At 35.5% G+C, this 18,776-nt stretch overlaps 1 protein-coding gene across 1 annotated transcript in view; it reads left to right on the top strand.

The window, feature by feature from the left end:
* LOC150104387 (uncharacterized) overlaps positions 1 to 18,776 on the top strand; it is a 382,513-nt gene that overhangs the window by 38,230 nt on the left and 325,507 nt on the right. The window contains exon 3 of the mRNA XM_090396468.1: positions 10,140 to 10,242. Within this exon, the coding sequence (XP_090252594.1) occupies positions 10,140 to 10,242 (103 nt within the window). The remainder of the gene's footprint in view (positions 1 to 10,139; positions 10,243 to 18,776) is intronic.

Below are 18,776 nucleotides of genomic sequence, written 5' to 3'. Positions count from 1 at the left end.
TTATACGCTTCAGGAGGTTGGAACGTTCCTTGATACTTACTAGCAAATCTCGAGCCATATAGTGCTCAGAGGTCGGTTAAGTTACAATAATTATCGGTCCATTGTCGTATCGAAGTGCCCGCTTTTATGCAATGCACTGTTCTTCGTGTATTAAAATGACACTTGTCTTATATTAATTTACATGCTGGAGGCTTTTCACGTTGTATTTACATTAACTGGATCTAATGTATCCTCTCCCAGCTGATTTCTGTAGATTCCACAGCTCAGTCATTATCAGCAATGCAATTCAGCTAAAAAGACCTAGGTTCGAATCCCGTATTATAGGGCGCGAACAATCTTGATGAAAGCGTTTTTCGTTCCAAGGCGAGTGAACCGGTCTTATGCGTAAGTGGATGAGTTTTTCTTCTGGAAAGTAGGGGATTTTCATGCCGCAGAATCACAAACCGGATACTCAATTAACCAACATAACACTTTGGCTTCTCAGTTTCATTTGCTTCGGCCTTCGTTCCAAATAGCACTGCAACAACCATCCGTGCTAATTTCACTATATAGCAGGCCAACTTAAATGCTTAAGCTATCTGACATGCATTGACAATTTCTTAATTACAATTTAGAGTAATTCTTAACTGTGCATTATGAACTTGCAAGACGCTGAGTTTGTAACTAAACTTGGAATTATTCTTCGTGAAGATAAAAACAGTGGATAAGCAATGAATGTACTTCATTGCCAAAAATGAAAAGTAATCTAATATAACCTTGAGTCAACTTATTTTCGGTTAATGGGTTATTTGGTAAAGCTGACTAGGAATAGTTTAAATGGATATTTTTACAAGCAAAAGTAAGAGTTTACATGAAAAGGCTTTCGTGTTTGCCTACAAGCCCACGTATTTATTCGACTGCTCATTTCCTCGCATATTTTCTCGATGGCGAATCCTTTTCTACAAGGCTGTTTGTATTAGCTTCGCCGTGACACACATTTTGCACTACGTCATAACACGTACGAACTTTCCTTTTAAAAGTTGACCGTGTTATTGACAGTTGGGCTGAATCCACTGCCTTAGCGGGCCAGCTCGAAGAGAGGTGTGGTGTGAAACTCGAAATGACCAGTAGATGACCTGGTTTATTTTTTTCCTCATACTAATCGCGATTAAACACGATATTCACCACTTCCTGTTATAATTTCTGCATGGTCATTGCTTCATTTAATGGAAGATGGTTCATCTCTAGGAGTTCTTAAACAGGAACAAGAACGAAAGACGGTATGCCTTGATAGTACAATGGAAATAGCAACTTAGTTAAAACTTAATTAATCCGTTTTATATTCTCAGTATAAAAAAGACTAATATCACATATTTTCGTTTTTATTTTAAATACATTATAATTCATTTGTGCTTGTATTTGAGCGCAATGAAGTTGTTTCACAAAATGCTTAGCACATCGGTTTGTTCATTCATCCGCGTACATCCAGCAGGATCCCTTTTAGGCGGACATATTTTTATCAACTTGAAATGTAATATTCGGTACATTTACAAAAATGGATGAACTTATGCGAAACGGTACAAAATTATTTACTACTATATTAATGAAAACCCAAAATACCTTCGAGTATCTGAACGCATTTAGTTTAGTGACGATCGCGATGAAATTTGGTCCCGCATTTGTTGGGTATCACATTAGTCGCTTTCACAACAGGCGCAGCAAACTGGATGACGCAAACAAGATAAGTGATGAGTACAAATGTTTTTTTGTTTCTTGTATTCCGTATATTGCAGTAGAATTTTCTACTGAAATGCCGACATCATAGTTTTGGGGGTTTTTGCAAAAATATTCTCTAGAGTCAAATAGGAATATTGTTTTGTGACCACATGTTTATTAGAAAACTGTTTTTAAAATACTAAGCAAGTACTAAAAATAACCCGACAAGTTTCGTTAGTCGTCAGACTAACATCTTCAGGGGTAAAGAGAACTAACAGTTTAAAGCATAAACAATAAGAAATTACGAAAAACAAGTTCATTTGTTGGTATTGTGAACATCAAAACAGTTCGTTAAAATACCGAATAACAGATCTATACAACCGTTAATACGTGTGTGTTAGTTGGCGACAATGCTATTTGTTGTCGCGTTCTGTAGTTCACGCTCGCTCTGTCCGAGGTCTGAAGTGGGTAAATTTTAAGAAGCGATGACCAAACTTGATTTAAAATCAAACCTTGGTTTTTGTTGCATTGCATAGGAATTTTAATCATATTTGGCGCCTCTTTGAATTTTCTTGTGAAACAATTCTTATCAATATAGAACATGTTTGTTCTATCCCAGAGTACATCATGACCAGTAGAGGTTGTGTGAAATGCCAATCCCGATTTATGTTCTCTCTTCTTTTGTACGTCCTTTTGATGTTCGCTCATGCGGATTTCTCCCGATCTCCCCGTCTGTCCCACATAGCAGATGCCACAGGAACAGTGAATATTAAAAACCCCTAGTTTTTTCATTGGGTGATGTGGAGGTTTTGGAGGATGAAGAGATCTTGATATTTTTTCAAGTGGCAGGAAAGTCACTTTTATGTTGTACTTGTAATTTGGCTAATTTCGCTGTTACATTCTTGAAGTCTTGTTTATTTAAGTTTTTTGTAGGTGCTGTGTTGAGAATTTTTTTTAATTATCTTAATCGTGTAGCCATTCAGTTGTAGGATCTGTGTTATATATTGTATTTCTTCTTTCCGCTTTTCTTCTGTACTGGGGATGTTGTATGCTTAACCTTTAAGGTTTTTATTAGGCCTATTTTTTTTTATTAAGAAATCTTCCTGTGTTTGTTGGTTTTCTGTAGATGGAGAATGATAACCTGTTTTTTCTTTCATTTATTTCTATAAGGATGTATAAGAAATGAAGTTTTTTTTTTTATTTTCTTCTAGTTCCAGAGTGAATTTTATGTTTGGATGTAAGTTATTAAGATAGTCTTGAAATGTAGTCGGTTCTGATGCTGTTCCTGGCCAAATGATGAAGATATCGTCCACATAGCGGAGCCATATTTTAGGTGCCAGTTTTGTAAAGTATTATTTTCAAAATATTCCATGTAGAGGTTTGTCTTGGTAAAGGAAGAACGTGTTTTTATGCAATGTTTGTAGAGCTGTACAATGTCCGGTGGAAAGAGATTCTTCAGGATGTTTACTGTTTCATTTCTTGGAACCTTTTGTGAAAAGGCTGACAACATCTAAACTCGCAGATATGTCTGAAGGATTTATGTGCATATCTTTTACTTTCTCTATGAAGTCTGTGCTGTTCTTAATGAACGATGTTGTTTTTCCTATATGTGTAAAATCAAGTTTGGAAAAAATATAGACTTAGAGGATATCTTTAATACATTTTGTACCACGGATGGGCTTAAGATTTTTCTTCAATTTTTTTGTATATGGTGTATAATGGTATATCTTTTTTGTATTTTATTTATTTTTACATTATCCGGAAACTCTACACTAGCGACCAAACATGAAGCTTTATCAAGCATCTTCAGTCCTCCAGTGAGCACGGGGGCGGTCTCACATCGAGTGGTGTGAGACAGCTCTAATTCCTCTACGACCTAAAGAGAATCACAAATATCCATGCCCACAGAGAGAGATTCGAACCCGCAACCTGTTAGTTGTTTACCGTATAAATTATGACATCGATGTTTAATTAACTGTTACACTTTTTGGCCAACTTTTAATACGTTGATAAAATTTAAGCGACTGAAAAAAACATTAAGAAATAACCAATAAGTAAAAAAAACACAAAAACAAACAAAAAAAACATATAATATTGACATTAAGTAAGGGCTGCAATTAGGCCAGAAAAGTTACCAACACAAAAGAAACCACGTGGGTGTGAAACGACAGGAATTCTGTCCATAATCCGATGGGTTAATCTGGGATATTCACCCCTTGAATTCTGTTTCGTACCAAAATTAACTGTCAGTTCGTGTATCAAAGAGATCCGGTAGATGTAAAGCTGGAGTCGACTTTGACATCGCCAATCAGGAAGATCATTTGAATAGCACTCTCACGTAAGCTAATCCACTGGTGTTAGTCGAAAGTGACAGAATCCCCCCCCCCTCCCAGAATATTGGGTTTTTCCACTCATTTAAAGACACTCTTATGCTAGCAACCCTTAATAGCTAGTAATGACCGACAATTTAGTCATTATCGGTCATTAGGCCCTGTTAAGGGAAAAGAAAGAAATTAAATACAACCTGCATTACTTGGTGTTATTCAACACCGAAATACAGTTACGGGGTCTCCTAACTTTTCAGTGTAAGCAAAATAAGAGCCGCCGTAGCTCAGTCACGAGTGATGCATTTGAGCCATCCATTCTCGCTGTACCAAAGGACATGCAATGCCGCAAGGTTCACTTGTAGGAGGTTCTTAAAATGAAGTGCGTTAACACTTCATAAAACTGATGTGGATGGATGACTTTTTCAACAACTGACAACAACGAGTATTCTCTTGTGAAAGTTACATAGGAGACTCTGAAGATGGGATTCACTGCGCTATGGGAACATTAATTAGATTTATATGAACGTTTAGTTAAGCCAAGTTGACCTTGGGCATGAGAGGCATTGAGATTACATCGTTGAGGCAAGATAGCCAAATATTAAAAAAGTCCTTATTTTACTGTTATTAAATAAGGACATTCCTCACTAACATCGAGAATGTTAGTGAGGTGCAAATTAATAAATACAGTTTTAATGAATGCGTAACATACGTATATTAGCGCGCGCATACACACACAGACAAACAAATTGCGTAGGTTTTTTGGAAATACTTAAATGGTACGTCTTGTTTCCTAATGACATAAATTGCCCATTAAGTCATTGACACCTCTCTGCTCATTGGACAACTGAAGTGACTTGAAAATGTCCACGCTTTCCAGCGGGTTCCAGAATTATTTAATCCTTATCCCACTCACGATGCTAATGCCATAGGTTACGTAGGTGGGTATCCTACATAAATACTTACGGCACTTTGGGCACAGGATAGATTCAAACCTAACAAGCAGAGATCCGTTCCGTCACAATTCGGAATCTGTTTTTTATTATTATTATTATTTCCTGTGTGTATGTGTGTGAAAAGATTCCACAGTTTTCCTAAAACACTACGGCCATTTGATAATCTTTCATATTATGCTGGAAATCTGCTTTTATATTGAAGTAGCGTCTTAAGCTTTGCATGTAAACAATATATTAGTCTTAGTCAATTAAAAAAATCAGAATAATCTAATACTACGTTATTCCCAAAAGGGAGTTAAGTAAAGTCCTTTTATTCCTCACTTTTGGAAGTGGGTGAGCAGCCATTCGCACTACTTGGTCTCCAGCTAGGCTACTGTGACCATCTCGTGATGCTAGAGACATCGGAAGGAGATGTTGGAAGTTTTTTCACTTGGTTTTACTATAAATTAAAGATACCAAGAAATTATATACTTGGTTTAATCCTTTATCCAAGTGTAGGCAAACAAAGTTTGCGCCTGAAGTATCTTCAGGACTGGGGAACTAGTGGTAAAGGTGGGCTAAGTTCACATCACTTTCCTTATTATCCCATAATGCAAAGCACATCTCCTTGGAGACATGTATAATGCTATGCATTATGGGAAGGGTCACTACCCAGACCAGTTTCCTTGTATTATGTGAGGGCTTATCCTTTTCAAAAACTAGTGATCCCCCAGATCACCCAACAATGAGTGACCCGAAGAATCTTTTAACTCAGCGTTGGTCCACTCGGCAACAGGCTCACCCCGTCACTAAGAAGAACTCTTAGCGTTAACTCCACCCAGTGGCAGGCCCACCCCACCACTGAGCCTCAGTTAAAACTTCATTGGCTACAGCATTGCCATCCATTACCTGAGCAGAAACTCTGCTTCCTCGGAATCAAGTCACCAACCGGTTTCGACCTTTATTGAGGTGAAAAAGTAAAGAGTTACTCATCATAGGTCTAGAGTAGTTAGTATAGGAGTGCAAGAGAGCCTGATAGTATTAGGAGGAAAAAAGACAGATAGATAGCATGAGAGAGAGAGAAAAGGCCTCAGCTATTATAAAAGAGCTAAGGCGAAATTTTGTAAATTGTCTATTAAAGAATGCAGCTGAAGGGCTAAGTGCTGCTGTATTCTTATCTTAAAATTTCTTTCTTCTACTTGTTTCTGCCTTTCCAGTTACTCTATGTTATACTATCTTTCCAGTTACTATCTCTATGTTAATGTTTCTAATGATGTTGTTACATTCTATGCCATTGCGTTGGTTTGTTACAAACTAGCTTCTCTCTTTATACAGGTCTTTCAACTTTTTTCTTTTGAGGAAAGCCTGTTCCTTTCCCCATTCCATCGTATTCTGCTTTACTGCTTGTTTGAATTTTAACCACATATCCCAATTCCAGGTTGCACTATTCCAATTCAAACAAAGGGTCTGGAATTTTGTTGAAAAAATCAACGGAAAATTTGGTGGACGTCTCCATGGTCCAGAAAAGAACTCTACTTTTTTCCATGCAGTGGAACTTAAGTATAACTGGATTATGATCTGACATGTTAATGTCAAGATGTTTTATCTGAATTATCCTATTTATAAGGGAAGAAGAGATATAAATTCGATCAATCCGAGTACCAATACCTTGATTCATGTATGTGCATGCCTGGAGATTAGGATTGCGAACCCTCCATATGTCTACTAGTTGAGCATTATCAAGACATGTTTTTAACTGTGCATATCCCATTTTCCACTCCTGGGGTGTCTTCCTATTTTGTCTGATGTGGGGTTTTCAATACAATTCCAGTCTTCAGCTGCTATGATATAGTGGGTACCATATAAATATGGCTCCAATTCCTGGAAGAATTTTTGACAAACTGTTCCATTGGATGGAGCATAAACATTTATATACATTATTACATATCCACAGTATTTCCAGTCAATTGTCAAGATTCTCCCTTCTGCATCCCTTTGGATATGACAGAATGACTCAAGGGGGAGAGGGGAGGCAAGAATAAGAACTCCTACTCCAGCTCTGTTAAATCTTCCAAAGCTCAAATAAGAAAGAAGTGGATGTCTATCTGTTAAACTTTTTATATCTGCAGAAGAATATTTTTTGGAGAAACAAAAACCTGATATTATGGCTTAGTATAAGTTCCGTATAGTTTTTTGTTTAATTTGCATGTGGAATCCTCGTACATTTAATGAGTCAATGCAGAAAGGAGACGCTATGATTATTGAAGTGTCACTCGTATGTCTTGAACTTCTAAATTTTGGATGAACCCGATGAGGTTCTTCAATCTGTGAAGAAGCAATTGTGTAACCTGCTTCTTGTAAACTGTTTTCCAGTTTTTTCCAGTTGCTTTCCATTACTTCAATTTCATGATTAGCATTTTTGATTTGGAAGCTAGTTATTTTCTTTTCATGTAGATAACTGTACTGAGGAAACTTTGAATCAGTAAACTTTATTATGTTTCCTTTAATTGTATCTCTTGCTTTCTCTTTATTAGCATGAGTTGGTGCTTCATAATCCATAAACTTTTCTGAGCCTGAAGAGTTTTCTTTTGATGATCCACAGCCTTATCCATCTTTACATTTTTTATTAGTTCTTTTTCTTTTAGTTGTAGGTCTTTTTTTTTTTATCGTCAACTTTTTTATTAATTCGTCTTTCTTTTTTGATGATCTTGTCTGCATATTAAGTTCTTTCAGCTGTCTTACTTGCTTTTCTGTTTCTTCTCCAGTTTTTCCTTGTAGAATAGTTTCATGTTTTTGTATTTCATTTGTACGTATTCAGTTGTTATTTTAGGTTCATTATTGGTAATGTCAACTGATGTTCCATCAGTATTTGACTGGAAAAGTTGCGTCTCCAGATCTAGAATTTTGGGGATAATTTCTAATCGATTTGAGCGTGCACTTCTTGTGATTTTACCAAGTGTAGTTTGCTTAAAATTGCCGTCTAGACTGAATTGGAAGATCCGGGAACTCTTCATTATGCCTCTGATATCTATGGTGTTCTAATTGGCTCTACAGGAGCTCCCACTCTTTTCGCTATAGTTCTAAAAGGACAGGTGTTAACGCGGTATACAGAACTTTCGCATTTCTGACAAGGTTTGAGGCATTGATTAGCGATATTTCCGATCTCCATGCAGTTAAAACATTCAAATGTGAGACAGTTACCACCTAAGTGATCGTATGAACCGCAACGCAGGCATTGACGTTGTACTCTGGGATAGTTTACCATAACTCGGGTTGTACCGATGTTGACAAAATTTGGTACAGGCGTCTTCATATCCATTGTGAAGGTGACGTGACATCACCAGAAAACCAATTTGGTTCTTCACTTGAAAAACCCTTTCGTATATTACTAATCTGACCCCATTTCGAAAATGTTTGTATAAGAATTTCATTACTATTCTCTATATATTCCATCGGAAATCTTTCGATTTTTGCTGCCTTCGAGAGTAAAACCTTGTAATAGTTTGTCCCTTGTTTCCGCATCTTTAACTACAATTAAATATTTCCCTCCGGTGTAAGGGGTGAAAGAATAAATCTAGTTTGCCCGACTATCTATTTTAAAACCTTAGTTACCCGTCTCGCTTCTTCACATCCGGGAATTTCAATTCCTAGAGTTCGCACCCTTGGAGGAATTGGTACTATTATTTCAAGTGGGAAAAAGACTATAACCTCTGCGTTTAATTGGAAGAAAAAAAAAAACTTTGTCGTAAGACTGAGAATAAAATAATCCCGTGATACAGAAATAATTCTACACCACCAGCGAATATTTATTTGAGCTACTATAAATGCAGACACTAAGTGCACTACCAGCAATCCTAATATTTATTAAAAGAGACCAGTGCTAGTGGGGCGAAACCACCACTAGCACCACTTGGAAAGAAAACCAAAGTGCTAATCTTGCCGAAAACCGAGATCTCTCCAGTGGGCGCCAGACCCAGAGATTGCAGAAGTCATATTTTTCTATACCAGTTGCTAAAAGGTGTCACACATTATTATTAAATTACTCTGGATTAGATAAAGGTTGTTGGTTATATTCTAAATTAAATATACCAATAAATTATATACTTTGGTTTAATCCTTTATCCAAGTGTAAGCAAACAAAGTTTGCGCCTGAAATATTTTCAGGACTGGAGAAACTCGTGGTGAAGGTGGTGCATAGCATTATACATGTCTGCAAGGAGATGTGCTTTGCATTATGGTATACTAAGGTAAGTGATGTGTGAAGTCATATACCACCTTTATCACAAGTTTCCCCAGTCCTGAAAATACTTCAGGCGCAAACGAAACTTGGAAAAAGACCAAGATATAGGTGGATTGATGCAGTAAAAAGTGCCTTAGAATATAGAAACATAAGATCTGATAATGTTGGAGTCTTGACAGGTAACAGAAGTTAGTAATGATGTAAATTTTTCTGAGGGTATATATCAGAAATTTAATGATGTATTTATGATTTATACGCTATTCTTTTTTTTTTTATTAGTGTTAGCTATTTTAAATTAGATGTAAAGAAGCAAGATTTGTGCATTATTGGCTTCCGAATATAACTGAAAGAGAAAATTAGGTACAATCATTGTAAAATGCACTTCACAAGGAATTCGAATTCCAGTTGCACTAAATTAGTCCTCTTCAAATACTACTGTAGCGCTTAGCGAAATTTGGTTTAAATTATGTAAAGCATGATTCCATATATCAAACTAGTCGTTCCACTCAACACTTTAGACAGAAAATCACATCCTTCATAATATAGGAATTCCATACACAAGTACCTGTTGTAATTCATGTGCGAAATGTACCTCAAGGGTATAAGGTTCGTTTGGATTTACAGCCTAAGCATCTCAGGCCACGAGGACAGAGTATTATGTCTGTTAATTGTGCTTGTTGTAATGGCTGGTTTTGTCTGTTTTGTGGGATGAAAGAACCCTTCCACTACCGTATGAGACCTGCTAACTCGTCTTCAGCTGATAAAGGTTCTTCGCTTCATGGACGCGAAGAACCTTTAAATTTAAATGTACAGGAAATGGACTAACCACTGGTAGGTCCCTCGGATTGAACCACGAGTCTTAGATTTTATCTAGTATGTTTGATTAAAGTATTTAATGTATTGAAGTGTGTCAGAGATGTAAAACATTTCCATTTCTGTTAACAGCCACTGATCTACGATTTAGTATAGTGGAAAACATTCTGATAAGCGAGAAGGATTATTGCCGGACTCTGAAAAGCGTCTGTGATCTCTACGAAAAGCCTCTGAGGTAAGTCTCTTCATAGATTTTTCCCACTCCATTGATTAAGCAATAGCGGCAGTTCTGAAACAGTTTAAACACTGCAGTATGAATTTTTGTAAGTGAAAAGAGAATATAAAGTCTTGGTGATGATCCTAATTACGTAATAATATAAGAACTGTAATGAAAGTGAAATGAAGATGATGCTAGAAATAATTTCTCAATTAATCACGTCTATCCAAAAAAGTTAGAAAAGATGGTATTCATCAGGAGTTGTTAAAATGCGGAAAATAATTAAAAATATTAATAAAAAAAAAGCCGATTCAAGGAATAAAGATGTTGTGTAATAAGATATTTGAAAAAATAAAAGAAATAATGGAGACAAAGAATTCTTTAAATCTGTTATTTTAATATTATAATAGATGACGTCATAACAACGCTTAAAGCCAAAAATCTAAATGAGAATGAACATAGCAACTAAAATGAGTGCAACTTTGTATCATTTTCAAGAAATTAGTTTAGTATGTAATATGAAAGTTATTATAGAAAAACCAACATTATCCTAGGAACAGATTAGATGTGCATTATAATTAACACAAAAGAACGAAGGAACAAGCTCTTGAAGATAATAAAATATCAGAGTGTTTCGATTAAAACATTCAGAATAATGGGGATTTAAAGACGTTGGGTAAAACTCGTATATTTCTGAGTGATTATATTTCTTCTCATTCGCCAAAGTTATCGCCATTTCAGATTTGTATATCTCTGTTCTCACTTGTTGTTGCCAGATTATCACATTTTTCTTAAAAAAAAAAGGAGCTGTTCTGCAGTACTCTATACTCACTTCTTCCGTGAAAAGGAAATACCTTTAACATGAGTTTCTTTGCCGATACGATTCAAAGAAAGGCGGAAACCAAACCTGTAGCTACAGTAATGAAAGCAAAATACCATTCCTGAACAACAGGCGATACCTTTCCGTATTGTGCAATACCAGGCCAATGATTACATACATTATGCAGTTCACATTACCGTACATGCCGTATAGAGCGTATAATTTGAATTAGAACGTATAATTCTTTTCTAACTTCATGAACTTTTGATTTGCTTTCTTTTTAGTTGTTAAATAAAGATTTCTGTCCATCGAATTCCTCTAAAAGAAGGAATAAAACGTAAACGGGTACCGTTATGATCAACTTCGTTTTGCGTTGAAATTAGGTTTCATATAGAATCAGATACCTGAAGGCAAACAGTTGCTTAGCATCTTTAAGAGAGCGTGAAGAATTCTTAAAGAAGGTAACAATAAGATAATAACAAGCGACAATTTAATCTTTTCAAAAATTTCGTGATTGTAATTTTATTAGTGTACGGTTCATGAACAGCTATATAATTTAAATGTCCTATATCACTTGTAATATTCAGCCAGTACTTTTTCATTAGTACTCATCTAGCGAAACGTACTTATCTATTATTGTTTTTCTTGCCATTTGCTCGTCCGTTCACGCGCATCAGATATATTCCCCTCTGGCTGGACTTGTTTTACTCACATTCATCAGCATTTTGAATCCTAACTGAAGTTTTCTCGGGTCATCCCTGTTTTGGTTACTTCCAGTGAGATTATTTTAACAGCAAAATTAAATGTCCCGTTGCTGCGATAGCCAGTGATGTCACAATTCAGGAATGTGATGACGCAAAAGTATACCTCCTCATAATTGTTAGTGATCAAATCCTTGATTTGCTATACTCCCTCAGTCTATTCACTAAGACGGTACTTCCTTCCACACAATGTTATACAACTGCTGCAACTTTCGTGTGGCCTCTCTAATAAACATAGCTCCGTAGAAAGGCTGTCTTTGAGCATAATGGGTGTATGTCGAAAATCTATTTCACATATCTTCCCAATGATTGCTAAAAAAAAAAAAAAAAAAAATCAGATATTTTTTATGTGAAAGACTTTAATGGATTATTGGTTGGCACCATCTCCAAAATTAGTCCATAAAAAAACTGATAAAGCGCCCTGTTTAGTCCCAGTTTATGGTCAGAGGTACACCGAATTAGTGGAAAATTGTAATGGTAATAATGAAAATGAAAACAACAGATTTTTCGATCCCAAGCTGGATACAAAATTCATCATTTCCTTAGTCGCACCCCCCCCCATATGCATGCGTGATAAAATTCATGATAGACAGGATTTATATCTTCACTTTTATTTCTATAACGAAATTATTGTAAAGTGAAAGATCCAATTTAAACAAGCATTTTATGTTTATTGTTGCTATTTAGAAATTACATGATTTAAATAATGTAAGGAACCATTTCTTTACTGTTAAAATATGTTATTCTGGATCGAAGCAATGACATCAGTTTATACCTTTCATTTTTAGCTTGCTTCTCGTTTTGGGGCTGCCATGTGACCTTCAGTAATGCTCAAACAAAAACATGGCAGAAACAGATCTCTCTCAGATATTTTACTTTTTAAATTAGTCTGTCTGTAAAATAAAACCTTGTTAAATTTAACATAAACATCATCCTCTCCCTAAACTATCTTAGAAATCGTATACTAGCGTTGGCCATATTGCGTATTATTCCAGTATTGATTTGGCTTTTCAATTTTTTTTTCTTTTTTTTTTCTCCTAGGCTGCAACTGCTGATTTTGATGTTATTTTAGAGGTTTCCACTTACCGACCTCTCGGTGATATCATTCGGCGGATCCAATATTCAAACAAGTCGATGGGGAAAACATAAATAAAATAACTAAAGTGAGAATGTTGTTATATGGGGAACATTTTTCATCAAATTCCTTTGGAAAATCTCTTTGAATCTTCATTTTCAGTAGCGAACATTGGGTGGTTCTACATATCATAATTAAGAAGTAACCTGCAACAGATTAAAAAATATATATATTTTTAAAAGTGAACTTATGCTTAGAAATATTTCATCATCTAATATTCTGTTACAGTAAAGTAATGACATCATTGAAACTTAATTAATCTCTGATGCGGTGGTTGATCCGATCGGAGTGCGTTATCTGGTAAATGTGCCTTTTTTTTTGAGGGGTGGAAAAACTTAAGTGACCGGTGAAGACAAGACCTTTATCTCTTACTAGCTAACTCACCTTTAGTTGAACTACATATGCAAGGGTTCTTTCTGGTGTCTTTCACAACGAAAGAGCGTCATTGTTACTGAATGGGAGCAATAGAAGAGCGCGCTTAGAAACATACATCAATCAGAAATAATGGCTGATTAACTGCATAACAAAATGACGGTAAAATAGTGAATGGGCGGCAACACTCGTACACAACCCATAAAAATGTTGAAAGGATAAAAAATTTGATTCTTTTTGTTAGAGAATAATTAAAAACGGGGTTAATGGAGGAGAATAAAGTTAAAACCATATTAAAAAGGGCGTACTTTGGTATAAAAATTAACGTGAAAGTCTCTGAAAGATGGCACAATAAGAGCTACATCAGCTTGTCCGATGTCTCTGGTCTCCTTTCGCAAACCGAAAGGACGAAGATTCATCGGCATCGAACACATTCAAAAGAAGGTTAGGCAGACTTTGAAGTCCATTACGAAACTAGCGGAACATATATTTTTCGTAATAATTGGCATCTTTGGTTTAACCGTACAAAGCGATTCCCAAGGTGATTATGTTTGAATGAACAAAGTGGAATAAAATGTCCCCCATAAAAGTATGCTTGGGATATCTGCTGTTCGACGTTATTGTAGAAACAGCAGGAACGCCACGGCATTGGGAGCAGGTTGATATTGGCGCCAGTAACAGGATATTTTACCAATTATCGAAATTGCCACGCTATAAAAGACGCTTACGTACGAATTTGCCAAGGGCACTCCCGAGAAACAGTTTGTGAAACTCTTTGAAGAGCACTGCGTAGTCTGTGATCCCGCAATTGCCTTTCTGAATGGCTAAAGTGAATAATGAGATCTGAACATCGTCAGGCAGGAGAAAAAGAAAATTGGAATAGATACAACAGTGCCCGTAAATTATTTCGGCTCTAATGGTTCAACTAGGTTAAAGGACAACTTAAATTATTCTTACTGATTTCGTGTTGCGTATTAGCCATTTGCTAAACAGATTTGAGCATCAACAGACTAGAAATTTAATTATCTTCGTTGTTTCACACTATATGGCGAGCATAAAAGTGTTAACGTAAGAGATTTTCAGAACATTTCAAATATTTTGTGCGTTTGCAATTCATGTGTGTGCTGGTATGGTGCATATTTTTTCTGCTTAAATGGTAAAGCAAAAAAAAAAAAAAAAAAAAAACGGTTGCACTTCCGTCCTCTAACCAATAGACTTTGGGCGCTGGTATCCCGCTCTGGGTAATGAATAGAATATTTGAACAAATCTTTAGACCTTATTTAAGAGTGCAATCGATTTATTGGGAGGCATTTCACTTACTGAAAAATCGTACGAGTAAGTTTTAAACCGAAGCTTCACCCTTTTGGTGAGATTGAATTCAGGACATGTTTCAATTCGCATATAAACCGAATTCTTACTGATTGAATGAATTTGCGTGGCTTAATAGCGTCAGTACACGAAGACCAAAAATGTCAAGTTTTTCTTGTTCCTTTCGCTTCAATATAAAAGTTGCCACCCCATATTATATGAGTGATTGCTATCACGCGTGTGAAATTAAGTGATTATTTATAATCAAGTAGGTTGATGAGTGTCAATAGAAATATTGAGAACAGCTGGGGATGAAGTATTGAATATATTAACTGAAATTTGTCAACAGGTTTGGAAATAAATATATTGGCCTAGAGATTGGAAAACATTAGTATTCATCCAAATTAAAAAAAAAAAAAAAAAAAAAAAAACAGAATTATCGAAACATCGCTTTAATTTCATATGCAAGTAAAGTTATGCTGAAAATGAAATGATCCAACAAAGGTTGAAGCCATATGTGAATAGAGAAATGCCACAAGAACAGGCAGGCTTTAGGATACATAGAGGAACTAGAGACCAAATAGCAAACATGAGATGGATTATGGAAAGAACCAGAGAATTTCAGAAGGAAACATAAGAAAGCTTTTGATTGCGTGGATCACAACAGACTGTGGATTGTAATGGGAATACCTCAACTTCTTGATAAGAGAGCTGTATGACAACCAAGAAGCTTCCGTAAAAGCAGCCTTTGGAGATACAGACAGTGTTCGAGTGGAAAAGGGGGTGTGGCAGGGTTGCATACTGTCGCCCTATGTTTTTAATATTTATAGTGAATATATTATGAGAATGGCTATCTTAGACAATGACTCAGCTGGAATTCAGACTGGTGGCTGAAAAATAAATTCTGTTAGTTAAGACGGAAAGTAACAAAGCCGGGAATAATTTAAACATCAGCAAAGCAAACGTGGTCGCTTCTGGCAATTTAAACGAATTTATAAAAGAGGATGGTAAAGTAGAAATCGTTGAAAGTTGCGATTTACTGGGTAAATCGTAACTTGAAGATGAAATTAAAAGGAAGATAGTCATGGGAAAAAAGCGATGTTAAACCTGGCAAAATTATGAAAGATAGAGGGGTGAGTAAGGTCACGAAAGTTAGAATTGTGAAAGCAATGGTATTTCCGGTAGTGATGTATGGATGTGAAAGATGGATTATAAAGAAGAAAGATAGAAAGCGAAATGATTCATTTGAATTATGGGCATGGAGGAGACTATTAAGAATCTCATGGACTGCAAGAATGACCAATAAGAAGGTTTTAGAGAATGTAAAGACAAAATACTCCTTGGAGGCGATAATGGCTAAACGGAAGGTGATGTACTTTGGTCATATTATGTGAGATGATGACTCATTGGAAAAGGCAGTTGTGTTGGGGAAAATTGAGGTAATGAGAAGAAGATAAAGACCACCAAAGAGTTGGATAGACAACAGAAAAGAACTTACCAACTCGAACTTACAATTGCTGAAATTGGACAAGAGGATGGAGAGCCTTTGTTCACATCACCAACAGTCGAAAACGACTGGATGGCACATAACAAGAGGTTGAGTGAGCTGCCTAAAATCTCAAATAATTCTTACTGCGCAGTCACATGGAATGAACTTTTCTGTTGCGTAGAATTACAACAGCAACACAGAAAGTGCATTGAAAATACATTTTTTTTTATTTTAACATTCAGCTTAATGAATTTATTTTATTTTTTAATTTATTAAAAGCTCGAGTTTCTAACACTTTTCAGTGAAATGTATATTTATCATTTCATCAGTTTATGCGAAGAATAATAACGGAGAGGGAATCGTCGCAATTTTCCGCTTTAATCCTGGACGGCAGCAGCATATTCGTAGCAATATAGAGCGAAATAATTTCACGCCACTTATTGCTGTGACCTCCACCTTTTTCCCCTCCCCTCCGTCTTAGGACTTAATAACTTCTCTAAGTGGCATCGCTTCTGAGAAATTAGTGTCAAGCGATTATAATCGTTGCAATCACGAAGGGTGTGCGACTTCAAGATCGTAGGTCAGAAGTGCCTAAAGAGTAGTCCGCTAGCATTGCCCGTTTCATGATGGGATTTGCCGTGCCCGGGAGACATTCGTAATGACACTTTTCGCATAACCCTTATTTATATTAAAATATCGCCTCTCCCCGTAACACGCTGGGAACGATACGCATGTCAGTAGACCATGTTTTGCACTGACGTACAAGCCATTACGGTGAGTCGCGTGGAAATACTGCGAACCATCGTGATAAACTTGCCGGAATCGTGTTACTACTTGCCGGAACTAGGAAAACGCACATTTGTACATGAATTGTTCAAATATTATTGAAGGTCACGTGTTGCGACAGCTTGGCGTTTCTTCGTATGGTTTTTAAAGTTTCTATCCTTTAGCACTGTGGACACTTTTTGTTTGGGTGGCTGCTTGAGTTTTGCCATCATCACTTATCTGTAAAATGTTCAATACTTGATTTTTTTTTTTTTTTTAAGTTTCTGCTTTCGTGTGGGTTCTTTGCTGTTGATACCAGCAGAATGCATGAAAGACTTATGTTCAGCTATCACGTGGTATGTTTCGTCCCTAAGACAAAATCAATTTTGGTGAAATTTAGCAAAATTGTTTCACACCAAAATACATGCTCGTATTTCAGTCGAGACTGGATAACTTTTCACCATTTTAGTTTATGGATCTTGAATACATAAAATAAGTCAGTTCATTTAATAATCACCGTCAAATCATTCGCAATTGAAGAGAGAGATCATCGTCATAACGCTAATTACGGGTATATAGACCACAGTCTGTTCCGGTCTCATTATCCAACCAATAACCTCTTTTGAGGACCACCCGCCTTCTCACATTTCCAATAAAGTTGTATTTTATTATTTGTTTAGGATATCGAGTGTTGGCCATTCGGTTTACATGTTTTATCCAATTTTGTTTGTATTTGTTTATAGTTTTTCTTCCGCTGATTTTGTTTTTAGTTCTTTTAAAATATCGTCATTCCTTTTTTTTTTTTTTTTGGTTTAATAATGTGTATTTTGCAGTTCTCTCGTGAATTGAATCTCGTTTCGCTTATTTTTATTCTTTGTTTATCTTGTTTATTTAATGCCCAAATTTCACTGCCATATAATAATGTGGACACTGTTCGAGGTATTGTATATTTTCAAGCGTATTTCTTTTTGTACTATATTGGGATTGAGCGTTCTATTTATCAGGCCTATAATCTGTAAAGTTTTTAATTTTATGTCTTTTTCTCCTTCATATGATATTTCACATCCAAGATAACTGAAAGTATTTATCTGTTTTATTATTAATAACTATTTTCTAACTAGAAATCGTCCACAAATTGCCGTTGTTTTAGTTTTATCTGTGGATATTTTCATTCCAAACCGTTCTAATTTTGTTCTTTGTAAATCGTCTTCCTTATCTGATATTATTACCTGATCATCTGCAAATAACAGCGTATTTATTTTGTTATTCCAGGAAATTTCTCTATACCTTGATTGTTTAAGGTGTTCCACTGTATTAATATTTCATTAATATAAATATTGAAAAGTAGTTGGAGGCAGAGCTCATCCCTGTGTTATTCCTTGGTTTATAGATTTTTTTTCAGACACTTTTTTCATTTATTTTAATTTTTAGTTTATTATCGTTGTGTATATTCATTATAGCATGTAGTAAAATATTAGGTATATTTATTCTTTGTAATATATCAAACACTATATATCCTTTTACTTTGTCAAATGCTTTTTCGTAATCTATAAACAAAAGATGAGTTTCCAAATTAAATTCTCTTATTTTCTTTATAAGCAGTTTTAGACAGAAAACTACAATCATTGTAGATTTTATTTGACTGTCATTTGATTTAATTACCACCGTCAATTCATTTGCCATTAAAAAGATATTATTGATGAAAAAACAAACATACAAAAAAACTGTATTAAGTCAATGTAATTTTTAAAAAAGGTAGTGAAATTTTAGTTTATTTTTAGGATTAGTATTTATTTATACCGGTTATTTCTGTGATATTTATAAGGTTGGAGATGCTGTTTTTAATTTTGGTCGTAATAATGAGATTTTACTCGCATGATTAAACTGCTCTGCTAGGTGATT

This window comes from Typopeltis vanoorti, chromosome 8, assembly GCF_054136105.1.
Source record: "Typopeltis vanoorti isolate ZY-2024b chromosome 8, IOZ_Tvanoo_1.0, whole genome shotgun sequence".
Lineage (NCBI taxonomy): Eukaryota > Metazoa > Arthropoda > Arachnida > Uropygi > Thelyphonidae > Typopeltis > Typopeltis vanoorti.
This window is presented reverse-complemented; position numbering and strand designations above follow the sequence as displayed.